Source organism: Eurosta solidaginis, chromosome 2, assembly GCF_040869045.1.
Source record: "Eurosta solidaginis isolate ZX-2024a chromosome 2, ASM4086904v1, whole genome shotgun sequence".
Lineage (NCBI taxonomy): Eukaryota > Metazoa > Arthropoda > Insecta > Diptera > Tephritidae > Eurosta > Eurosta solidaginis.
Genome location: NC_090320.1, coordinates 290739599 through 290766478, shown reverse-complemented (window position 1 = coordinate 290766478; position 26880 = coordinate 290739599). Strand labels below are relative to the sequence as shown.

The 26880-nt window shown below is 36.3% G+C and overlaps 2 protein-coding genes across 4 annotated transcripts; one reads left to right on the top strand and one right to left on the bottom strand.

The window, feature by feature from the left end:
* Positions 1–2964: 2964 nt before the first annotated feature.
* LOC137241163 (ATP-binding cassette sub-family C member 10) lies at positions 2965–12157 on the top strand. Of its 3 annotated transcripts, none has more exons than XM_067768466.1 (15): positions 2965–3766; positions 3887–4319; positions 4392–4624; positions 6641–7103; positions 7165–7376; positions 7443–7949; positions 8017–8220; positions 8382–8499; positions 8559–8798; positions 8877–9019; positions 9084–9263; positions 9322–9702; positions 10222–10354; positions 10419–11255; positions 11308–12157. In XM_067768466.1, the coding sequence occupies exons 2-15, from the start codon at positions 3971–3973 to the stop codon at positions 11781–11783; spliced, it is 4476 nt and encodes a 1491-aa protein (XP_067624567.1). In that variant the 5' UTR covers positions 2965–3766; positions 3887–3970; the 3' UTR covers positions 11784–12157. The 3 variants fall into 3 exon arrangements, with proteins under 3 accessions (XP_067624567.1, XP_067624566.1, XP_067624568.1); XM_067768465.1 differs by having other exon boundaries at positions 3867–4319; XM_067768467.1 differs by having other exon boundaries at positions 3820–4319.
* A 1250-nt stretch (positions 12158–13407) lies between these two features.
* On the bottom strand, positions 13408–24297 carry mtsh (mitoshell). The gene is made up of 7 exons (XM_067768461.1): positions 24002–24297; positions 23203–23526; positions 22658–23122; positions 22529–22571; positions 16748–17948; positions 14729–14875; positions 13408–14661 (listed from the first exon to the last, which is right to left on the bottom strand). The coding sequence occupies exons 1-7, from the start codon at positions 24045–24047 to the stop codon at positions 14512–14514; spliced, it is 2376 nt and encodes a 791-aa protein (XP_067624562.1). The 5' UTR covers positions 24048–24297; the 3' UTR covers positions 13408–14511.
* Between the last annotated feature and the right edge of the window lie 2583 nt (positions 24298–26880).

Sequence of the window (26880 nt, the reverse complement as noted above, 5' to 3'; positions counted from 1 at the left end):
CTACGGTGGTTCTTGACTTTAGCTCACAGCTGCTATGACTCGCCCAAGAAATATCGTGAGTATGTGCCCGCAGACGCGCTTTGGACCCAGGATCACGGGTCCGAACGCTGAACTCAAAAATTTTATATCTGCTACGAGATATTTGCGGAAGAAATTGAAGAAAGAACTTCATATGGTTGTTGTAATTTTGAGTGATTCGTTTCCCAACACAAAAAAGTTGTGCACTTAGATAAGTGTTACGCTTTCATGCCCTCAATAATTAAAGTGTTTTGTTTTCTTTCTTTATTTTTATTTCAGTGTGTATCTTAGGAGGCTCCGGCGTTGAGGCATAGAGGACGAGATGTTGGGACTTTGGGATGTCGAGTTTACGGGAAGTACACTTGCTTCGAAAAATGAATCTAAGGATTGTTACTTTTGCATACCTTTTTATTTCGTCTTTCTAGGTACTTGGCCATTGACTTGGGAGTTCGGCCGTACCACTCGAGCGGGCCAAGGTACGCCCAACGCGGGGAACACCCACACCCTGACAAGCTACTAAACTTTTTTTGGTCCTAAGAAGTACAACAGTGCCAAATAGCATCCACAAAAAAAACGAACAAGAACAAGCATTTTATCAGGTGAGCGTGGCTGTGTATGTGCGTGCTGCTACATATCCTACTTGTAGACCTGTACAATGGTTCAAACAACTCTAAAAGAACACTGGTGGTCATTGTAAATTTTACCAAGTAGCGCAACTAACAGCTGATCGGTGAAAATTCGCACATTCACACGAACAGTTCTCGATTCAAAACAAAACTTTAGATTATTTAACTCAAATTTTAAAGTGAGATAATCTTTGCGAATGTATGTACATAGAATATATAAGGCATTTTCGTTGTTATTAAAACAGTAGTTTTATTTTTATCAAAGCTTTTATCAATTTTTTTTTTAATTTTCAAAAAAACTCCGAACACCATTCTTCATTTTATGACATTCGACTGCCTAGTCCACTGCCTTCCACTCTATTCGCAACATAACCTCTGTTTAAGTTGCCAAACTATATAGTAAACAATGCTGGGGGCCTACTCTGTATTGCGATGCGAAAGGCAGTGCGATGCGAAAGGTAATTGGAACTCTGTATCGCATCGCTAACAATGCCGCTTTTTTATTTTCGCTAATTTTTTGCTTGAGTATGCATCACTGACCAAATTTCAAAGAAAGAGAACAAAAGAAACAAGGCGATTACAATTTCGGTGGCGGCCACCGTGGTGTGATGGTAGCGTGCTCCGCCTATCACACCGTATGCCCTGGGTTCAACTTTAGAAATAAGATTTTTCAATTTTAGAAATAAGATTTTTCAATTAGAAGAAAATTTTTCTAAGCGGGGTCGCCCTCGGCAGTGTCTGGCAAGCGCTCCGATTGTATTTTTGCCATGAAAAGCTCTCAGTGAAAACTCATCTGCCTTGCAGATGCCGTTCGGAGTCGGCATAAAACATGTAGGTCCCGTCCGGCCAATTTGTAGGGAAAAATCAAGAGGAGCACGACGCAAATTGGAAGAGAAGCTCGGCCTTAGATCTCTTCGGAGGTTATCGCGCCTTACAATTAAAAAAAAAAAAAGGATTAATTTTTGTTGAACAAATTAAAAAATGGATTCTGTAGCATTATGGGACGATTTAAATGAAGATAGGATTGATAGGATGAATATAAGAGACAACTCTAATACTGTTTTCACACAGACACTTAATGATCTCATTTCACCTTCTAACAAAGAGGATAGATATACCTATCCTCTTTGGTCTTACAAAAGATTTAACGAAAAACCGAAAAATGACCGGGGGTTGTATCCATAGTATTTTTGCGCAGAGTACCTTTCTGCATTGGCGGCCTTAGGCCGCGCTTATAAAAAATTACCCTGGGTTGGTCCAACACGGGTTTGGAGACCAAAACTTTATCCGCGAAAACAAAATCATCAAAATTACAACAACCACATGAAAATTTTCAATTTCTTTTGCAAATATCTCTTGACAGACCCACAATTTTTGATCTCCCCTTTCGCGATCCTGGATCCAAAACTCGTCTTTTGATATCCCTCTTTGTAATTTTGGACATGCATTAAGAGTGTCATGCTGTCGTATAGAATTACCCTAAAACGAAACACGGTGCCGATTGGAGAGAAGCTCGGCCCAAATCTAGGGAGTAAATCGTGCTAGTGTTTATTTCATTTTCCGCTGGAGTATGATGGAGTAGTAGTTAAAGAGCTATTTAAACTTCCTTACTCCTAACGCCATAAGGGCCAATTAAACTTCCTTAACCATAACGCTATAGTCGGAACCATACCCATATCCATAACCATCTCCAATGTGATCGATTAATGGTGCCTTAAGCCGGAGTCATTGGTGCCGTATGTCGTATCCCTGTATCCGTATCCCTTATGAGAATCAATGCAATCGATTATTGATGCCGCTAAGCTCGTAACCGTATCGTAGCCAACCAATTGGGTTTTGGTTTACCGTCGTAACGATAAACAGCTGATTACGTTAGGGATACGGATACAGCGATACGACATACGGCACCAATGACTCCAGCTTTAACCTAAAAATCGGAAAAATTTCATAAAGATGAAGAAAACGCAAAAATTGCAAACACATTCCACAAAAAATAAGTCTCTTAGTGATAAAGTATCCAAAACAATGGATAAAATCTACAAAAAGTTATTAAATTCACCATCTCAAATATTTTTAGGTTATGGATATGGCGAGAAACCAAAAACCAATTGGTTGGCTATGGTATGGTTATGGCGTTAGCGTTATGGTAAGGCACCAGTAATCGATTACATTGATTTCCATAAGGTAGGTAGGTAGCTGTTTTATCTGGTTATGGTTTTATGGTTATGTCACCATTAATTGGCCCTTTATGATGGCTCAGTAGTAATTAATAACAGATAATCTGTATACCTTCCTAGACGGCCCATACATGACACAAAAGCCATGCGCAAATATAAAACGACGGAATTTGTACAAATGAAAATTTTGACATACACGGCTCAAAAACACTGCGGAATATTCATTTTTAATGTAGCGTAACAAATGAAACATTTGTTCTAATTGTATAAAAAATTATTATGTATTATTGAATTTATGTGAATTCCTGTTACAAGCAAGAGATTGTCCTTACGCCTTCGATATTAACATTTTTAAGCAACAATTACTAATGTTATATTATCAGAAACCACAGGTAATATGTGTAACATTCACCACACACGAAGAAAAAAGCATGTGCAATATTTGCAGACATGCGTAAATATCAAAATCGTATTGATTTTAGCGTAGTTCTCTGCGCAAATAGTGCAACCAGTGCACACACCGGGCAAATAAATCCTTGTGCAAATTGGTAATTGGCGCAAGGATACTTGAGCCGTGTAATTGGCGTACTACATAGTTTGCCGAAGTCAGCTGATTTAATCGTTCACAATAAAATATCCACAATTTGTAAACAAAAATTTCATAGAATTGATCCATTTGCTGCGGGGATTTTTAGCTGTAGAAAATATAGACGGAATCAAAATATTAGTCATGTTGTATTGGTAAATATATATATAAAAAACTTCAATACATCAGATAAAAAAGGTTGATGGAAATCGTTTCTGAAGTTACAAAATTAACGCTAAGCACGCAAATGAACTTTATCCCTTTTTTTGGGATAACTAACTATTCATTGAGCCATCTGTAGAGCCAAATCACTACAAAGAACGTATAGAGATTCAATTGATGGGCCGGCCTATAAAAAGGTGTGCTTTATATGATTACAAAAACAAATACTTATATGAATCATTCATTGTAGGTAACAAAACTTCTAAACAACATCTAATCTACTTGATTTTTGTTTAGCTATGTTCACCTCTTCGTAGAACACGTTACAACAGCTTCAGCTTGTTACGGCTTGCATGCACCAAGGCGCTATTAATTTCGTAAAATAAAAAAAAAAAAACAACATGGATGTAGTTGTCTATTGGAATTGGACAGAGTTCTGCTCTACTGGTTTGAAGCCATTCACCGGCAACTCGAATGATTTACTGCCTTGCTTTCAAGAGATTGTATTACAATTACCAATTTATACCATATTTGCCGCAATATCTGCATATAACTTTGGTTCATACACACGTAGTGTATTGCGTGATGTATTACAATTACGACTTTTATATTTGCGTATAGGCGTTACAATTGTATTGGCACAGCTACCTATTTGGAAGATATTTGAATTTCATCATACAGGTGTTAAATTATATCCCGTCGATGTTTTGGTTGTTGCAGCTGAATGTGTAATGTGGAGTGTGCACGTAGGTGCGTATAAATTAAATTATTGTATTTTAATTTTATGCTGTTTATATAATAAATCATTTGTTTTTGGCACAGGTTACTTATTGTCTACACGCCGCTTTGGTACCCTCACCCATCGTGGCTCCTTATGCATGAACGTAACATGGTTGGCTGTTTTTGTTTTAGATGTGGTATGGTTGCGTACCAGCGTTAATTATGATTGGTGGCCGTGGAGTTTAGTTACGGTGATTTTCGATATATTTTATGCTTTAACGCTGATACCAACAGGAAATGCAGTATTTGCCGCACTGCGATATTCCACTGACAGAGTAAGTATACCTTTATACCGTGGGCAAGGCGATTCATGATAGTTGCGGAATCAAATACTAAAACAAATCGTCTGAGCCATTTCTCTCAACCTTTGAAATATCTGAAGGAAATTTGTTATGTTGCTTACTTGGCACCCATAACTCTTGTTGTTGCTAGTTCAAGTTCTAGTAATGGTAAGAGTTGTCAAATGAAAGTCCTCTTAGCAAAGTCTAAGAAAAGAAATCTCAACTAATATTATAAAAAGGAAAGATTTGTTGTTTGTGTTGAATAGGCTCCGAAAATACTGGACCGATTTTTATCATATACGTATATAATTGATCTATAATTTGATGAAATTTAAAACTCCGAGTTTCACTTGGGACAGAAACTGTGTTTGTCATAATGCATACATGTCCCAGATAACAGCTGAAACTGCAGCAACGCTAAGTCTGCCATTTAAAAAGGCTCAAGTGCCCTTTCTTTGATTGTTATCCACAGTTCCTTCCTGGTTAACGCGTTGTTGTTGTTCTAGCAATGCTTCGCCACATCTAATAGGTCTGACCAATCACAAATTGTCATCAACGTCCTCTAATACGCCAATTACACGGCTCAAGTATCCTTGCGCCAATTACCAATTTGCACAAGGATTTGCCCGGTGTGTGCACTGGTTGCACTATTTGCGCAGAGAACTGCGCTAAAATCAAAACGATTTTGATATTTACGCATGTCTGCAAATATTGCACATGCTTTTTTCTTCGTGTGTGGTGAATGTTACACAGTTTACCTGTGGTTTCTGATAATATAACATCAGTAATTGTTGCTTAAAAATGTTAATATCGAAGGCGTAGGGACAATCTCTTGCTTGTAACAGGAATTCACATAAATTCAATAATACATAATAATTTTTTATACAATTAGAACAAATGTTTCATTTGTTACGCTACATTAAAAATGAATATTCCGCAGTGTTTTTGAGCCGTGTATGTCAAAATTTTCATTTGTACAAATTCCGTCGTTTTATATTTGCGCATGGCTTTTGTGTCATGTATGGGCCGTCTAACGGGAGTCCGACGAAACTTGCTGTTTCAACATATGTGAGAGGTGTTAGAGGCGTTGGTTCCACATAACAATTGAAGAGATGGTTGGTGTCATGTGGGGCACATTGCAAGCAGGGCATACATTTTGTATGTCGGGGTTGATTCTGGATAGGTAAGAGTTTAACCTGTTACAGTATCCAGATCGAAGTTGGGCTAGAGTGACTCGCGTTTCCTTAGGGAGTGTGCGTTCCTGTTCTGCAATTTTAGGGTATTGCTCTTTGAGTACTGGATACACCGGGCAATTCATGACAGAGGTCCGACGCCTATTTATGGAGTTCACCAAGGACCTGCTTATGTTGTTTGGCTTCATACGGCTGTGTTCTCAGGTGCCGTATTTCCTCATAGTGCTTACGGAGGTGACTCCTTAAGCCCCTGGGCGGTGTTGGCTCATCAATCAGATGTCTGTTGGGATGCCCAGGTTTCTGGGTATTCAACAGAACTGTTTGGTTAGCATTTCATTTCTTTCCCTTAACAGGAGTATTCTCGCCTCATTATGTAGATGGTGTTCTGGGGACATAAGGAGACAACCCGTGGCGGTTCTGAGGGCATTATTTTGGCAGGCCTGTAGCTTCTTCCAGTGGGTAATATTTTGGCTTGGCGACCATATCGGGGACTCGTAGCATGCAATCGATCTGTCCTAGGCGGAGACAAAAATCAAAGCACTGTTAACAACATCAACAAAATCAAAAGACCTGAAAGTTCGAGTACTATTTCTTTGCATTCGCCACCTCTCTGCCTCTCTTTAACGTTACCCCCGAATACCATTTAAATGGCGGAACTAACAAAGAACAAGCTCCTGCCTGAAAGCATATTCTTAAGTATGATCGGTTTGAATAAGGTTTTGTACTCAATTTTATGTACAATATATATAGTCTCAACCGAATATATTTTCTAATGCCATTAGTTTATACCGTTCAATTTGGTTTTGTAAATATTCAGGAAGATGAATCGCTGCTTGGCAACCGCTACACTTATTTTCATTTTGATCTCAACGAAACACATCTTGGTCACGCACAAGACGAAGCCAACTATACATCAAGTTTAATTTTTGGGTGGGTTGATCCTTTAATAGCCAAAGGTGTTGCTGGTTGTCTCAGGAAAATTGAAGATCTATTTGATCTCCCAGATTCATTGAATATCTCACGTTTAAGTGAACGCTTACAAATTTGTATATCCCAATCAAAAACGCTTTTTGGGGCCTTACACAGAGGTTTCGGACCTGAGTTTTATTTAATTGGTATATTACGTTTTACCGCGGATACTGCGGGTTTTGCCGGCCCATTACTGCTGGGTGGCTTATTAAAGCAACAGCATCAAGGAAGTGATAATGAACATGGTGACGATGCCATAAATTGGACACCATACCTTTACGCTTTAGGACTCTGTGCGACAACGTTGATATGTAAGTGACAAATGAATATCCTTGTTTTAAAATTTAATTTTCAAAATCTCATTCTTTTCAGCTGCCATATGTGGCACACATTTTAACTGGCGCATTTCAATGATTGGCATGAAAATGCGCATAGGCATTGTTAGTGCAATCTATCGCAAATCGTTGGAGGCACGCGGCCTCAAGAATTCACGTCCTGAAATACTTAATCTTATGTCCACAGATACAGAGCGTATTGTAAATTCGTGCATAAGTATCCATTCATTCTGGAGCATACCATTTCAAGTACAGTATTTAATGTGTTTACTTTTCCCTTTGCACTTTTTATTATAATCTATAAAAAATGTACAGCTTTTCACTACACTTTACTTACTCTACACACAATTGGGCGCAGCATTTTTAGCTGGTCTTACATTTGGAATTATTCTCATACCCATAAACCGTTGCATTGCACAACGTATTGGACGTTATTCAGGTTGTCTCATGTCTGCGAAGGATTTGCGTTTAGCTGCCACAAGTGAAACTATAAGTGGTGCAAAGCAAATCAAGTTGCATGCTTGGGAAGATGTATTCATTGAAAAAATACGTGCCTGTCGCAAAGAGGAAGTGAGTTTTTTGAAGAAACGTAAATATTTGGATGCGCTTTGTGTTTACTTTTGGGCTACCACACCTGTAATGATGTCCTTTCTGTCGTTTGGTGTATCTGTATTAATGGGAAATCCCCTGGTAGCAGCATCCACTTACACAAGTGTAGCGCTTTTGAATATGTTAATTGGTCCATTGAATACTTTTCCTTGGGTACTTAATGGTTTGATAGAGGCATGGGTTTCAATGAAACGTGTACAAGAGTTGATTGATGTAAGCGCGCAATTTTAGAAATAAGTTTTTTTTTTACATCCAATTTGTTTTTTTTTTTTTTTCTCAGCTACCTAATTTAGACTTCTCTTCGTACTATAATCCTGTTATGAAATCTACGAGTCATGGTAACTCAACTAAGTTGAATGAAACAGCTATTGTAATGGAGATGAAATCAGCGTATTTTGAACATGAAAATGGCGTAAAAAATGATAATGATGACAATCAGCAGCAAATTTTCCGTTTAGAGAATGTCAACTTGACGGTGAAAAAGGTATGGCGTGTAAGCTTAGATTAAAGTTTCTGCATATATTTTCGGTTGCATTTGGGCTAAAACTCATTTGTGGTACCACAAAACAATTTAGACTCTCTGAATGAGACAAACTTTTTAATAAAGCTTTTGTGTACCGGTGATATATATTTATATTTTTTTAGGGCGATTTGATATGTCTTGAAGGTCCTGTTGGCGGTGGCAAAAGTATTTTGATCGAAGCTATAGTGGCAGGTGTCAATTGTACATCGGGTACAGTATGCGTGCACGAGCTGACTTCAGGTAATAAATACTAACTTCCGATTTAGTTTCCGTAGTTCAGTTCATGTTTCTCGATGCAGGTTTCGGCTATGTGCCACAAACGCCTTGGTTACAGCGCGGCACAATACGCGACAACATCATTTGGGGTAATGTTTTCGATGAACAAAAATACAGAGCCGTCTTATATGCATGTGCGTTGACTGAAGACTTGGAATTGCTGGGTGGTGACTTAATTGGAATCGGCGAGAACGGACGTACATTGTCGGGAGGACAAAGGGCACGTGTAGCATTAGCGCGTGCTGTCTATCAGGATAAAAAAAGTATGTCGATTAGCGAAATCCATGAATTCACAATTTATTTCATTACCTTAAATTTTGCATACGTCTGGTTTTTCGCAGTCTATCTACTGGATGATATACTCGCCTCTCTGGATGCGCACGTTGCGCGTCACATTATTAAATATTGCATACTTGGCTTGCTCAAACAAAAGACACGCATTGTGGTTACGCGCAGTCTATCGCTTTTTTACCATGCGCATCAGGTACAGTTTTTGTAAAGTGTCGCTTTAGATTATTAAATATAAAGCAATCTTTGGTCTTGATTAGATACTTCATGTTGAGGATGGTAAGGTAACACAAAGTCAATACATGTCGGAGAGTGTTGATGATTTAGATTTGAATGAGGATACTACAGATGATATATACGATTACACTCGTAGGTCCTCCATTGAATTGGATGATGGGAGCTCGCTTGATAAAAAGAGCGTGGACAGTATTATGTTGGAGGTAATTGCATATAAGAGTTATAATTGTAATTTGAAAAATAATAATTATAATCACGCAGGAATCGCGTGAATATGGCAAAATCTCGTTGAATGTACTTTCCTGCTATTTGCGTGCTATTGGTACTCCCTTATCTATTTCCACATTAGTTTTTGTAATACTTATGCAATTAACGCGCAATCTATCGGATGCATGGCTGGCACATTGGGTAACAGATACAACACTGGATCCACAGAATAATGAAACGGCTTTAGAGCATGTCGCTGTAGAGTTCAGGAATGGAACAGTACCACCACATAACATCGCCTATTATTTAAGCATTTTTTCATTACTGGCTGTGCTTAATTCACTGGCGACAATTTTACGGTCTTTCCTTTTCGCTTTTGCTGGCATAAAAGCAGCCATTTATGTACATGATCGTTTGCTCCAAAAGGTGTTATTTGTAAGTGTGGGATATAATTTTAATTATGATATTGGGATATAATTACCTTTAATTTTAACATTATCTTTATTCTATATTTGTATATATACAAATATTTAAATTGGCGGCCGCCGTGGTGTGATGGTAGCGTGGTCCGCCATGCACACCGAAGATCCTGGGTGCACGCCCCGGGTAAAGCTGCATCAAAATTTTAGAAACAAGTTTTTTCAATTTGAAAAAAATTTTTCTAAGCGCGGTCGCCCCTCGGCAGTGTTTGGCAAGCACTCCGAGCGTATTTCTGCCATGAAATGTTCTCAGTGAAAACTCATCTGCCTTGCAGATGCCGTTCGGAGTCGGCATAAAATAAGTAAGTCCCGTCCGGTCAATTTGTAGGAAAAATCAAGAGCAGCACGACGGAAGAGATGCTCGGCCTAAAATCTCTTCGGCGGTTATCGCGCCTCTTACATTTATTTTTTATATTTTAATGCGTAAATTTTTATTTTTTTGTAATTGAAAAAAAAAATTTTTTTTTCTGTATAGGCAAAGTTTAATTTCTTCGACATCACTTCGGTTGGTCGTATTTTGAATCGTTTTTCTTCAGACACTTACGCGGTTGACGACTCGTTGCCCTTCATATTGAATATTCTCTTGGCACAGTTATTGGGCCTTGCGGGTTGGTGTGCTTTCTTATAAAGAAAACCCAATTCCATTCGTAAACTAATTTCATTTAATTACAGGCGCCCTCTGTATCAGCTTGTATGCAATGCCTTGGTTGGGCATACTCATTATACCGATGATTCCAATTTATTTGAATTTGCAATACCGTTATCGCTACGCCTCCCGTGACATCAAACGCCTTTCTAGCAATGCACTTTCACCACTCTATACACATTTCACGGAGACTCTACAAGGACTTGTAACAATTCGTACAATGCGTGCGAGTGCGCGCTTCCAACGTGACTTTCATGCTAAGTTGGAGGAGAGCATCAAAGCACAATTAACCTCCGCAGCTGCACAGCAATGGCTTGGCTTACGCTTGCAATTGTTAGGGGTTTTTTTAGTTGGAGGCGCTGGTTTCCTTGCTGCCATTACCTCAGCCTATGTCACAAATCCTGGTCTAGTTGGATTGGCCATTTCTTATGCACTCTCAATTACTGGATTGTTAGGTGGACTACTGAATGCTGTTGCTGAAACAGAACAAGAGTTCGTTGCAGTCGAACGTGTAAATGAATATTTACAATTGGAGGGTGAAGAGAATACGGAGGGTACATGTGAACCTCCATTTGGTTGGCCTAGTCAAGGAGTGTTAAAATTTAAAAATGTCGAATTACGCTATCGAGATAATTTGGCAGTGACGCTGCATAATATTAATTTCCATACAGAAGCTTTTGAACGTGTTGGTATTGTGGGACGCACTGGCGCGGGCAAGTCAACCATGGTGGCAGCATTAATGCGTGTAGCGCCACTGACTCGTGGCGAGATTACATTAGATTGCGTAAATGTGAAAACGTTGGCGCTAAAAGTGTTGCGTGAACGTTTGGGTATTATACCGCAAGAACCTTTCTTGTTTGAAGGTAAATCTGTTTCTTTTATAAGTGCTAAATGTAGTAACTTTTAATTTAACAGGTACCGTGCGCGAGAATCTTGATCCACGGCGCACGCACTATGATTCGGAAATTTGGCATGCCTTAGCTAGCTGTCATGCAGCCACACAGCTTGTTCAATCACTCGGCGGCTTGGATGGACGCATTGAGAAGGGCGGCATTAATCTGTCAGCTGGTCAGCGACAACTGATGTGTTTGGCGCGTGGATTACTCAAAAATGCCAAAGTTGTGTGCATCGATGAAGGCACTTCCAATTTAGACGATGAATCAGCTATTGCTATGCAGCAAGCTTTGCGTAACTCTTTCAAGAGTTCAACAGTGCTTTTTATAGCGCATAGACTGCGTGGTTTACAATTAATGGATCGCATATTAGTTATAGAGCAAGGTGAAATTAAGGAAGAGGGTACACCTTCCGATTTGGCACACAATAGCCAATCACTATTCCATAGTATGTTACTAGCGCAGGGTATAAGTATTGAGGAATTTTGTGCGAATTAGTGAATAGGTCATATGATAGTTGGTTGTATATAGTGTTAATACCTGACAATTATAATCACAAACTATTGTTAAATCTTAAAAATTGTTTGTACGTTAACCATATATAGGAGCAATTAAGTTTTTACATTAATATGATTAAACTTTTGTATTTATAAAGCGTGCCACGAATGTGATGTAATATGATGTTCTCATAAATGAAGAAACTTTATAAAAAAGGCTTGAAAATAGGATATAAAAAAAGAACTCTTACTGATACAATAAAAGACTTTCGACATACTAGTAGAATAATAAATATTATACAAAGAATAGAGTAATTACAAAAACCTACACAAATAATATTAAATAAAGATAACCTAACCAATTCTGTAAAAGAAGCGTATTCTGTTTTACTTAAATCTATGTTAAATGCAGAGGTGAGTTAAGAGTTGAGGCATTTCGAAAATGACAGATTGCTGGTTGTTGTTGTTATTGTAGCAGTGCTTCGCCCCATCCAATAGGTGCGACTAATCACAAATTGTCATCAGTGACCTCTAACGGGAGTGCAAGGAAACTTACAGTTTCAACAGGGGTGGATCATAATGAGAGGGGTGTTAGAGGCGTTGGTTCCACATTACAATTAAAGAGATGGTTGGTGTCATGTGGGGACACATTGCAAGCGAGGCATACATTTTGTATGTCGGGGTTTATTCTGGATAGGTAAGAGTTTAACCTGTTACAGTATCCAAATCGAAGTTGAGCTAGAGTGAGTCGCGTTTCCCTGGGGAGTATGCGTTCCTCTTCCGCAAGTTTTGGGTACTGTTCTTTGAGTACTGGATTCACAGGGCAATTCCCGGCAAAAAGGTCCGACGCCTGTTTATGGAGTTCGCTGAGGACCTGCTTGCGTTTTTTGACTTTATACGGCTGAGTTCTCAGGTGCCGTATTTCCTCATAATGCGTACGGAGATGACTCCTTAAGCCCCTGGGCGGTGTTGGCTCATCAATCAGATGTCTGTTGGGATACCCAGGTTTTGTTAGCATCTCATTTCTCTTCCTGATGGGGAGTATTCTCGCCTCGTTATGTAGATGGTGTTCTGGGGACATAAGAAGACAATCCGTGGCGGTTCTGAGGGCAGTATTTTGGCAGGCCTGTAGCTTCTTCCAGTGCGTGGTCTTTAGGCTTGGGATCATATCGGGGACGCGTAGCATGCAATCGGCTGGCCAATTGCTTTGTAAGTGGTAATGAGCGTTTCTGAGGATTTTATTACGAATCTGGATTTTCGGTTGCATGCTCACCAAAATGTAGGTCCTGATCAAACGTCACACCGAAGATTTTGGGGTGTAGGACAGTGGGTAGCGTAGTGCCATCGACGTGGATGTTCAAAATAGTCGACATTTCGGACGTCCATGTTGTAAATAAGGTCGCGGAGGATTTAGTCAGTGATAATGTTAGGTTTTGCGAGGTGAAAAAACTGGAGAGATCAGGGAGGTAGCCGTTTATTCCGTGGACAGATTGCTGGTCTTACGGTTTAGTAGAACTGCAAATAGATCCCGCTGCATAGTACAAGAGGACACGATCACATGATGTAATTTAAAAATAGTATTTTATTATGTATATAAAATACTTCAATACTGGTATTATCACAAGTGTAACAACAAGTCTCATTTAATAGTTATATACAAATAGTACAAGTATAACTGTAGCAGCATTATTTCATTTGCTGAAATGCAGTTTCATAAACATCCAGTTGCTTGTAGGCATACAAATTTCTAAATACTAAGCTAGAAGTAAACTAAATTTATATATAAGCATATTGCTGCTTTGAAAATGCATTAATTTAATTTTCACTTCAATTTTAAATACTATACTTTCTTTTATAAAAACTCTTAATTAAGCATACCAATATAATTTTGCAGTTGATGCTTTACATGGTTGAATATTCAAAAAAGATATTTAACACGCAAATATCTCAGAACATTAAAAAATACTGCGTTTCTCGTGCAAATTTTTTTTTTTTTATACGTAAGAACTAAGATTTTGGCGTGACTACATGTATAAGATCATTAGTGTTGTTTTAAATTTAGTATATAATTTGTTATTAAAATCAACTTAAAAATAAATTTAAAAAACATTTTATCAGATTCTTTAAGGAACCATTGTGGGTGTTATTGCTTTTGCAAACTTTTCAATTCAATTTTTGCAATTTAAGTACTTAAAATATATATATATATGTTGTGTATATACATACAAAAAATCGACATTACTATACTTCTTTATAATTTTATATACACACAAATGTAATCTTAATTTGTAGCTAAAAAAACAATGAAAATATGTATGCAGTTACATACATGCATAATTATACAATTGCGAATTGGGCAAATCAAACGCAAGCTCATAAAAACTCTCAAAAGAAGCTTTTTCCTACATGCGTGCTTTAAACGACTAAGGCAGGAATTCCATTGTACTTGTACTATTCCGCAGGCAATTTTTATAACTAAATTTGTAATTTGCAAAACGTGTGACGTTCATGCACATCCCTACATCGCATTACATGCAAGGGCGCCATAACATTAAAATTAGTTGGTTCAAATCTAATCTAAATTCGGTTCGAATAAATCTTAATTAACCGTAAAGGAAACAAATACGTAAACTAACCACAACATAAACAAAAACTTAAGCTAATTTTAAAATATATTCTTATATGCAAACGCGATTCCAATTTAGTCAGTTAGTTTGGCTGTTGAAGGCCTATTTATTACGGCAATTGTAGAGCATCTCTTTTGGCTCACCGCTGATATGATCAAATTGGTAATTTTGAAAAGGTGGTTCACTGAGTAATTTATTAAATTCGCTTTCAAAGGCATTTATTGATTTTTGCAATTTATTGTCTATATTAAACTAGAAAATAGTGAATTTTTTAATATTTTGTTAATTGCAAATGAAAAAAAAATTTTGAGCTACACACCTTTAAATACTCCTTGCCAGTGTGTACAATTTTTTTAACGTCATGCACGACTTCGAAAATATGTTGATAACCGCCCACTTGGCATTTAAGTATTATCGAGCGTACGTCCATGAAATCATGTTTATGCTTAGAGATGAATTCTGGGAACTAATAATGAAGAAATAGAAAAATATTTTTTTACGCTTGTTTTTTTTTTTTAATATATTGCATGGGACGACTGAGTGAAAAGTGTTTGACAACAATTAATTGAAAGGCTTCCTACCGATTCAATTACTAGATGTTTGTTCTCCAATGATGACAGAGCTTTGACAATCCTAAATTGAAAAATCTGGACGTGTTGCTTTTATGAAGTAAGGAAAATGGGAAATAATTCAATCCCCTTTAGCGAAAATTGTACTAGAAAAGTACCTTTAGTAGTATATTAGTAGCGATCATAAATTTTTTTTTTTAGGAGAAATAACAATAAATATAATAATAATTTGAATGAAGACAAACAAACAACCGCTGTGATAGCGCCTAAACGTTGCAGTTCGTGAAATGGATCTATACAACGTGCTTTGGCAGTTGTCTAAATTTTTTTTTCTTCTATTCTAATTAAAAATTTTTTCAATTAAGAAAAAAATGTATAATAATAATAATGATAAAATAATTATTGTCAGGCCTTGAGCACAATTCAAACCCGCGATCTTATTTATTTTCTACTGAATATTTCGTGAATTGATAAAGAGGTTGATGGTTTGGTCACTCTTTCAGAATTTGTTTGAAGAGTGCCGTACGTTAGAATTTTATTCAAAAATACACAATCTCAAAATTTGTTTCAAAAACTCCCTATATGAACGTAAGTTCTATGCATTTTGACATAAGAGGGAGTTAATGAAAAGCATTCTGAGATAAGGTGTTCTTCAATCTAATTCTAGTATAGGGCGTTTTTGTGACAAATCCTGAAATGGGAATTTTTTGAAAAATATTTTGAACAGGCACGCGATATGGATGGACTCTTACTCAGCAGCCGCAATTAACTGACAAAAAAAAAAAACAGAAAATGGCTTATTGTCTTAGAACTTTATATTTCGGCCCTGACTTTGACAGAAGAGCTAAGCTCTTGTGCGGTCCTGCTACACAGCGAGTTTTCACCTTCTTATTCTGAAATTTATTTTTCGTTAAGTATTCATGGAAGTGTTCCGGAAAAACCGCTAATTTAGAATATACGGAACACGTTCCTTTTATACTACGGTACGAGGTCAGAATATATCAAATAAATACATACATTATATTCCAAATATAAACCGATTCCACAAATTCTTAAATGGAGATGAACTTTCCGAACATACGGAATGAATAAGTTAACATGCTCACATTTGGCATCTCCATTATTTTCTAATGACATTTTTACGTGAATCGATTTACTAGTCGAGTTTTTGGCTTTGAACGATGAATTTTGAATTGGTTTAGGTTTCGTGTGTTCATAGGCTTACGAAAGAGCACGATTCCTTGAAGTCCGTACTTTTTATAAAACCAGACTAATAGATCATGGCATAGTTAATATATGTATGTATGTATGTATTCATCATAAAATTTAAAAATTGTTCTAAGGAATTATGCAGTTCAGTACTTATCAGGAGGTATTTGTAAACTGATTGCTTCCTATTTTTACTACTAATATTTTTCGAAAAATCGCAAAGAAACAATACATTTAACGGATGTCAATTCGATTTGGGAGCAAAATGGCTGCAATTGTCAAAAATTTGTCTGTCGAGCAAACCTCTTGTGATTGAATCATGGGCTCCCTATTGAATCATTTCATTCAAAAACACTATACCGAAATATTATTTAACTGTAGATGCAGTTAATGGAAAACTGATATATGGAGAAGAAGCTCTTTTACCGAATTGTGTGATAGCGATTGATAAACTTCTTACTCATACATATGTATGTATATATGGCTTTTGAAATGATTTCTGAGTTAAGATATTGATCTACTCAGTCGCTAAAAAACTTAAAAATTCTATAAAAACTTACATAATTTTTAGTAAATTGTGATTTAAAGAATAAATCCGCATGTTTCATTGCCATCAAACGTTCTATCATAACATTTAATTTATCAATAAGATCTTTGCCCAATGGGCGTGGCGGCGCCGTGGGATCATAATCATTTGAAAATTCCGACAAATTTTGCTCTAAAACGCGTATATCATAGCTTAACCAATTTGGTGGTATTTTTTCTTTTATCTTCAAATATTCAACAGCTGCGGTATCTAACTCTGCAGCAGCAACAGCAGCGGTTGCTGGTGGCCAAAAGTCTGAAATTTGCTCATCAAAATATTGCTCTAAAGTACCGTTTGTGCTGGTGACAAGTAGCGGTTGTGCTGCTGTATTTGGTGTAGTTGTTATAACACTATTTGTTGGACCATTTGTTTGTTCAACAAGTAACGCATCCTTTTTAATAGGATTATATGTGCCCGTTTTGAAATAGGTACCATTAACGGTTGCCTGGCGTTGACTGCCCTCAGAATCTTCAACCATTGTGTAAAGATAATTTTTATTAAGCGAACTTTGTTGCGACTTCTCAGTAGAGGCATTTAGGAAATCAAAGGAATCATCGAGTAGCGTATTTACGGGCTGCAACAATTTTATAGGTGTAGTATTTGGTGCTGTCCGTGTACCATTACTATCCGTTTTCTGATATACATTCTTTTGTGATTGCACTAAATTATCTAGATTAACAAATGACTTAATAAGATTCTCAACGAAATCCATTGTAGTATCCTGCCATGCTGCAAAGCTAGCAGCAAACTCCGGGCTTAAAGCAGCTTTCACCTTATTTAGACCCTCTGGCGTGTTATAAACATAACCCTTAATGATAATCCATGCATTTATAACACGCGTGAAGACGAAGATAAAATCTTTTACAGCCCATGCAATACCTTGTGAATTAATATTTGGTAAAACGCCATCTGGACGTATGAGATCCTGTTTCATGCGCGCGCAAAGACTGTCGATTTTTTTAAAGCACGGACGATTACGATGTGTGTAGGCTAGTTTTTCAGCGATTTCGCTACCACGCAATGCAAGACGAGTTAGTTCATTGAATTTTGCTTGCGATAGTGTAACTGTACAACTGCCATTGTTACCAGGCGAATTTGAAGAATTTGTGGCATCTCCACCAGCGCCACTACCCAAGGCGTTGCTGGCACAAACGCCAGGTGGGCTACTGAGATCGCTATCGGAAGAATAATAAAGTTTCTTAAATTCCTTTTAGATTTAGATACACTATAATTTTAGAAATATAATTTGAATATACAAATACTTAAGAGTCTATTGACCAAATCGGCATTATTGGAATTCATAAATTTCTTTTACAATTTTCTCGATTCTCGGCCCTCTCTCGCTCAAGCACTTTCTTTGTACCAAAATGGTCCCAAGAAGAGCATCGAATAAGTCCCACAGTCGATCGAGCACGTTCTATGCTCGTGCCCTGCACTTGCCAGGCTAAGACTCCAGCTATTGGGAGTGATATAGCTGTCAGATCTAGAAGCAGCAAGTGGCTTAAGTCCTAGGAAGCTTCTAGTATTTGCCAAGAGGACGGATTTATTTTATAACATAGGTCCAGGTTTTTGATAGGGTTTTTCAGTTTGGTCGTTAAAACAAACTTCTGGTAACACTACGGACTCAATCAGTATATGTGAGGTCCTAATGGACCGGCCAGTTCAACCTAACCTTAATCCAACAGTCATGCCAAAAATATTGTAATTTGTTTTTCGGAAATTCTAATTAGTATCCTTGATAGTTTCCAGGAGCATTTCGGTATTAATTACTTGCAAAACTGTATCGAAATAGTTTGGCACTTGTATTAAATTTAAAAAAAAAGGAGCTTGGTTGGCGGTTTTCGAATTTAAGAAAATTTCTCGAGCTCGACTTGAAAAAATGATTTCAGAATTACGGATTGTTTCCAAATTATCTTAAATGCCCCAATAACCACAGTGTTTTAAAATCAACAGCCATTTCACGATTTTAGAATTTAAGAAAATAGGTTTGAAAAAATCAATTCAGAACAATATGGCGATTGTTTGATAATTATGTATGTTAAGGGATACAAAAATAACCTTGAAATAAAAATTCAACTGCCATGCTCGCGTTTTTCGAATTCAAGAAAACTTGCCGAATTCGATTTCAAGTTTAATTTGAAGTGTTCCGGAATTGTTTCCAAGATACCTTCAATGATCCCAATAGTACCCCGAAATAAAAATCAACAGCTCTATGCGCGGATCTCTAATTCAATAAGATTTCTCGCTTTCGATTTGAAAACTAAAAATATTTCGGAATTATATTGATATGGTAAGAAAATAATCCAAAATGAGTTCACAAATAAAAACCTCAGGTCATGTAAGTGGTTTTCGAACAATACATTGAAGTACTAAAATGTTCTGGAAGATTTGAGAAATAAACTTGAAATTATCCGAAAAAAGCCCTGAAAACATACTACATTAGGGTGGCTCAATAATTATTGTCATTTATTATATGCACAAATGCAATATAACGTAATTATTTATTGAAAAGTTTGAGAAAACCTTGAAAAAGTCATTTTTCAATCGGCAAATTATATATTTTTTTTTCAGTTGACTCTAAAGTATAGCCGAAAACTCTCAGTATTTTCGTTACCGATATTAGGCTTTTTGTTGTTGTTCTTACATTTAATTGATAACGGTAAAGATGTGTGTGTAGTAAAACATTTAATAAGCATTTCAAGGTAACCCATTTAAGGATCTCCATAACACTAAGCACAGTAATCAAGTTAAAAATTGTATCTGAATCTATAAAAAATAACTAAACTTTTTGGGTTAATGAATATTTCTGCACAATCTGAATTAAAATTTCAACTTTATCTCAATCATCTAAGACCCACCCTAACACTATGCGCAAATTGTGTCAAAATCCCGAAGACAAAAATTGTTTCCTGGTTTGTCATTTATGGACAGCGTTCAACATTTTCTTAAACAATATTGGACCACCCCAATACACTACATATTATTCCTCGTGTTCCAATGACACATGAACCAGATACGGTTCACATTGTCGTTGCATTTGCATGTTAAATCTATCCGTATCTGAATCATTGTTTACTATATAGTTTGGCAGCTTAAATAGAGGTTATGTTGCGAATAGAGTGGAAGGCAGTGGACTAGGCAGTCGAATGTCATATAATGAAGGAATGGTGTTCGGAGTTTTTTCAAAGTTAAAAAAAAAATGATAAAAGCTTTAATACAAATAAAACTATCGTTTTAATTGTCAACAAAAACGCCTTATATATTCTATATACATAAATTCGTAAGGATTATCTCACTTTAAAATTTGAGTTAAATAATCTATTTTTTTTGAAACTGAGTCGAGAACTGTGCGTGTGAATTTTCCCCGATCAGCTGTTAGTTGCGCTACTTGGTAAAATTTACAATGATCTGGATCATGTGTCATTGGAACGCAACAAATAACAGTTTCCGTCAATTAAGTCAAGGCGAATCTATACTAGGTGGTGGCAAAGCGATATCAACCAATTGGCCGCACAGAAGAATGTCAAGTCAAAAGAAAAATTTCATTGATTTCGATTAACTGGCATGTTGTAGTACAAGGCGTTGTATGGAAAACTATCAAGAAGAAGCAAACAGCTGTTGGGATAACACCACCTCTACTGAATTCGCCTTGAATTAAGTGATTGAAATTTTTTTTATGAACGGCGAGTTGAGCCAACTTTCAAAGGAAATAACTATCCTTAAATTTTAGAGTAAAGGATTTCTTAAATTATTTTTTACACTTCACCATAATATTATGTGGAAACATTTTATTCATAACCAACACTCTAAAATGCCAAATAACTGCCAGACAGCCGCATAAACATTGAGGAGATGTAGCGAAAAATATTACTGATGAGTAATTTGACGTAAAATTCCAACCGTTGATTCAAATACTCAACTGTGCGTTCAGACTTCGATTGCTCAACATTGAACGCTTTCAGGAAACACAAATGCTGTGTAGTCTTTGAGTTATAACTTTCTGAACGATCCACTCAACAGTTGGAATTTTACGTCAAATTACTGAACAGTAATATTTTTCACTACATTTGCTTAAAGTGTTTATTGGTCTGTCTGAAATTTTCCCTTAACGTTATGGTGAGGTTTGTTTGTGTTTTTATCGGCCTATTGGTAAATGATTCAAGGTTGGATTCGAGCTCAAGGCCAGAGCTATAATTTTTTCAAATTTTAATTATTCTTAAATTTTTCTAAATTTGAAAAATTTTCTTTTATTTTTGGAATAGTAAGTAGACAATTTTTCAAACAACCTGCCATAGCTGCGCAGATAGATCCATTTCGAAGGGTGCTAAGCCTTCATCATCATGATTAGCGCAGCGTGCCTAAAGCGTACTGGTGATAAAGGCTTAGCACCCTTCGAAATGGATCTATCTGCGCAGCTATGGCAGGTCGTCTTAAAAATGTTCTACTTACTATTCCAAAAACAAAATACAATTTTTCAAATTTAGAAAAATTAAAAAATAATAATTATAATTTAAAAAAATTATTGTTCTGGCCTTGAGATCGAATAGAACCTTGAATCGTTATGGTGAGGTACAAAAAATCGTTCTCCTTAATATTTAAGAATATATAGTTTGACAGTTGCCACAACTCGCCGTTCATAAAAAAAATATTCGCTATTTCAGTGCAAGTATAAACTACAGTTAAAGTTGACTAAAGTTTAAGGGCTAATTAAACTTCCTTAACACTAACGTCATAGTCGTAACCATACCCATACCAATAACCATCTCCAATGTGATCGATTAAATGGTGCCTTAATCTAAAAATCGTGAAAATTTCATAAAAACGAAGAAAACTCGAAAAAATTACAAACATATTCCACAAAAAATAAGTCTCTTAGTCATAACCTATCCAAAACAATGAAAAAAATCTACAAAAAATTATTAAATTCACCAACTCAAGTATTTTTAGGTTATGGATATGGTGAGAAACCAAAAACCATTTGGTTGGCTATGGTATGGTTATGGCGTTGACGTCATGGTATGGCCAAAGAGGATGAATACAATAAGAGCCGTCACTCTTGATTTTTTTGGCATTTACTCGATGTATACTGAGAGGTAGTCGCTACTTTTTTTTTTGGGCGAGATGTTTATGTCTTCTATACATTTTCGTGGGGTATTTGTGTTTATTTTTCGACTGTATTTAATTAATTTATTTAATTCTCTTTCCAAAAATCACAGTTGCACAAGGGGCCTACACGGCATGGATAAATGCGAGACAATTAAAAATGTCCCTCTCAGAAAACATTCGGCATCAATTTTTTCAATTTCCAGCGCCACAAAATAACGAGTGACGGCTCTTATTGTATTTATCCTCTTTGGTATGGCACCATAAATCGATTACATAGATTTCCATAAGGTAGGTTCGATCAGCTGTTTTATTTGGTTATGGTTATAAAAGTCACCATTAAATGGCCCTTTAACCATGCCTTATGGCCGCTTAAGCTGAGATGGACACTCTTATTTTATGCTATCTACCAAAGTGGCAAGGTTAAACTTTAACTGGAGTATAAACTCGCACAGAAAAACCAGGCGTTAATTGGCGGAAACATGCTTGCAACAAAAATAGCTGTCAATGTTGTCAAAATTCCAAAAAAACGATCATTTTTAATAATGATCATTTCTGGGCAGCTTGATTAAAAATTTCCACTTTTCCTACACCGTACCACAAAACATAAGCATCAAGTTATTATTGTTAATAAATTTTCGAATAAACTCACTCTGAACTCATTAATATTGGCGAGCTGTGCAACGAAGACGATTCTAAAAAGTAATAGATTTAAAAAAAAAAAAATAAGAAAATACGCAAAACTATTGAGTCACATAATTATTGGAAAGTATTTACAAACCTTTATGCTCCTTTTCCGTTGCACCACCACAAAAATTGAACAAATTTACTTTTGCCAAAGATGCATTAATCTCATTCATTGAATTAAAATTAAGCGGCGAGTTTTGACTAACACACTGCAAGCCAATCTGTATATTAATCTTATTCGAATCATTTGCTTGTGAACGCAAAGTTGCCGCACCATTTGAAGAATTCACACTGCTCGTAGAAGCCGACGATGCACCAGAACCAGGTTGTGCATTAAGTGTTTGGGTTATTGGCGATATATTGTTACATTGTTGTTGCTGTGGTGCATTTGGCATATTCTGCTGCATGCCAGCGGCTGCAGCAGCTGCAGCTGCCGGATATATAGGAACAGCAGCGTATGGTAAAGTACCAGCAAGTGCATATGGTAATGCCATATTTGGTCCTGGTAGCATAGGCGATAAAAATGTTGCAGTACCATAAGGCCATAAAGCGTGCATTTCTAAAATGAATTTAAAAGAAGGTACATATGAAGGTATGTGCCCAGATCTATGCACAAAAATATGAGCTGTCTTTATTTACCTTGATTCATCATGTTAGCTAAACGCAAACGCTCCATTTGTTGTTGCTGTGTTGTTGTTAAGGCAATTGGTGCTGACAGTGTTGAAGCAGCAGCTATTGGAATTCCGGCGCAAATTGTATGCTCGTTGAAAGTTTGCGCTTGTTGTTGCTGCTGATGCTGTGGTTGTTGTTGCTGTTGCAATGAATCTGCGATATGTTCAGATGTTGGATGCGCTTTCAAATGTGGGCCCACACTGCTTGTTGTGGTCAATAGGATATTTGTACCGTTAAAGCCAGTTGGAAGTGCATTCGTTTCGAGCGAATTGACACCCAAAATTTTACGCGCTGCGTATTGTTAATACAATAAAAAATTTAAGCAATTAAATAATATGCACCAACGTGGTTTTATAGCATATGCTATGTATGTACGTGTATAAATTTTCTTCTATTGGTGCTTTTTCCTATATATTTCTTAAATTTGTTATAATTTTCTTCTATTTTTTCAATGAAAATTAACTAAAACTAAATTTTCTTGCCTACTACGTTTTGTGAATTTTGTTAAATAATCTAATTGAACGCAAAGTGCCTATAGAAAACTACAAGGAACAAATATTTGGCTTTACTTCCGAACGGTGAATTTCCGGCGGATGTATATATTTTTGCCTTCATTATTTCTTTACCACCACCAATTAATTAAAAGAAATACTATTTAAAAATTTCTTTGCAGCACTAAAATGTCTTTTGTAATTTGTTTTGAAACTTTGGCGCTCAACTTAAATCTGATTTTACCAACGCTTGCGAAAATTATAAAATTACTTACGTTGCCTTTTCGCTATGCGTATTTTTTGCTGTTGTTGTTCGTTCATATTTTCAAAATGGTTGCAACAGATGCAAGTTGACCGTTGCCCGATTGTCGCTTCCTCTTTGTTTTTTGTGTGAAAAGAGGAAAAGGAAGCTCTCGCGCCGCTGTTTTTACTTCGTTACTTTTGAGCTCGTTTTTTTAGGATTTTTATTTTGCACTTCAATAAAATTTTTTGTATGCTTTTTCTTTATTTTACCAATTTTCATTTATACAACACTTTGTTAACAATTATAAAATATATGTATATTTTTTATAACTATATATTTACACCAAATACGCAAAAAAAAAATAAAACTAAAATCGAAGAAAAAGACGAATTGAAAGAGAAATTTGACGACAACTGCTGTTTTGAACAGTGTTGCATTTCTTTTGAAAAAAATATTTTAATTTCACCTTTTTGAAATAAATAGGTGTTGGAAAGGGGCTTACATGCCAACGTAATAAGAACGCACTGCGGTCAACTCAACGCACCGCTAAGCGGCTTTTTTTTGCCCGAACCGAAATAAGCATGCGTTGCGACAATGTAAAACATGTATGCAAACGTCAAACCAAAATGTCACGCGGAACAAAAATTGGAAAACGAGTTAGCTTTTTACGCAGTAATTTCAATTTCAGTTGCTCTCATACAATTTATATGTGCATGAGATATTTTTGAAAGAAAATGACTTGCGTGCGTTTATATTAGGTTGGCCTGTTACACAGTTTTGCGTATTGAAAATTTGTTGAATTTTAATAAAAACAAGTTGGGAAATAATTTTTGGTCGCATAGATATTGTTAACTTAATACGCTGTCGAAGCGAAGCTGCGCGGTAAAAGTTCTATGTATAGACATATCAGCCGTGTTTTTTTTTTACATGCGTATACGTTTACGTTTGCGCGTAAAAAAACGCCTATCCTCGCTTAGATAATGCTTAGGAGACCCATCTAGCGGCAGTGGTTAAACAACTAGCTACAGTACAGGGTGTACCGAAAAGCGGATTCATAACCCTCTGTTGTATTTCTGTGTATAACATATAGCTGAATCAGTTGCGATGAATAGTGGACACGCATAGAATACATAGAATTAGTGTAGAGGGTGAAACATAGACACATATTTCAGGTACATCTGAGTACAAAGGGATAATTAAACTTCCATAACCCTAACGCCTTAACATAAAAATCGTGAAAATTACATAAAAATAAAGGAAACGCATAAAATTACAAACATATTCCACAAACAATAATTCTCTTATTCATGACGTATCCAAAACAATGAATAAAATCTACAAAAAGTTATTAAATTCACAAACTCAAATATTTTTAGGTTATGGATATGGCGAGAAACCAAAAACCAATTGGTTGGCTATGGTATGGTATGGTATGGCACCTTTAATCGATTAAATTGATTTCCATAATGTAGGTTCGATCAGCTGTTTTATCTGGTTATGGTGTTATGGTTATAAGTCACCATTAATTGGCCCTTAATTCGTGTTGAAATTTAGTAGTACTAATTTTATGCGCAGCTATTTCAGAGGTGTATTTAAAGTTTGTCGCTTAGCAGTCCATATAAAGTTTAAGCGTAAACGTATATAGATGTGAAAAAACACAGCTATTTTTATCACGCAATTCCGGAAAAATTCATCTCAAATATCGCATACAGACAATATAGGTACGTGGTAAATGAATGAACTTAAAACCATGACGGTAATATTTTTTGACAAATCTCATCTTTGGAAATGTGTTATCAAAGTTTTCACATAAAAAAACCGATGTTCTCAAGAAATGTAGTTTCGTGGTTAATTTTAATCGTGTAATTGTTCTTTTATGCTTGTAAAAATTATAATCTACAATTACTTCTGAATATATTGCAATCACGTTTTGCTTATAATCGTTGATTGTATACAAATTACAATATACAATCACTTCACTTGCCCTGTGGGAATGTAAAGTGCTGGGCCAATAAAAAAAAAAAAATAAATAAAAGGCGCGATAACCTCCGAAGAGATCTAAGGCCTAGCTTCTCCTCCAATTTGCGTCGTGCTCCTCTTGATTTTCCCTACAAATTGGCCGGACGGGACCTACATGTTTTATGCCGACTCCGAATGGCATCTGCAAGGCAGATGAGTTTTCACTGAGAGCTTTTCACGGCAGAAATACACCAGGAGCGCTTGCCAAACACTGCCGAGGGGCGACCCCGCTTAGAAAAATTTTCTTCTAATTGAAAAACCTTATTTCTAAAATTTTGATGTTGCTTTGCCCGGGGTGGGTATGAACCCAGGGCATACGGTGTGGTAGGCGGAGCACGCTACCATCACACCAAGGTGGCCGCCAACTTGGGCCATTAAACTTGTCATAAAATGTTTCTTTTCTTAAAAACGTCGCACTACAGAGAGTTTTGGGACGTCGACTGGTGCAAAGCGGACAAATTATCCTTGAAAATATCTTTCTTTACCCAAGTGTTGTCACATTTGATGCTGTCATAGTTCCTGTTCAGCGCGAACATGTAATTTCAAGTGAGAAAAACTCCGTTTTCTTCAACATTTGACATTTAAAAAAACCCATTACGATATATTTTATTTATTTTCACAATATATTTTCTTTGTATATTATATGAGTACTTATGTATCTAGTTGTATAAGTGTTATGTATGAAACGAGATGGCAGCGCTACTACAATAAAATATTTATATATACATCTGGCAACTGTGTTGCCAGAACATTCTTTATCTTCTTCTTTATTACTTTTTTATCTTTCAATTGATATACTTTGACGCATTAACTTTAAAATGTAACAATTAACTTATTTCATTAATTAAATAAACACTCATATATAAAAGTGGTGTCAGAAGTATATTTTAA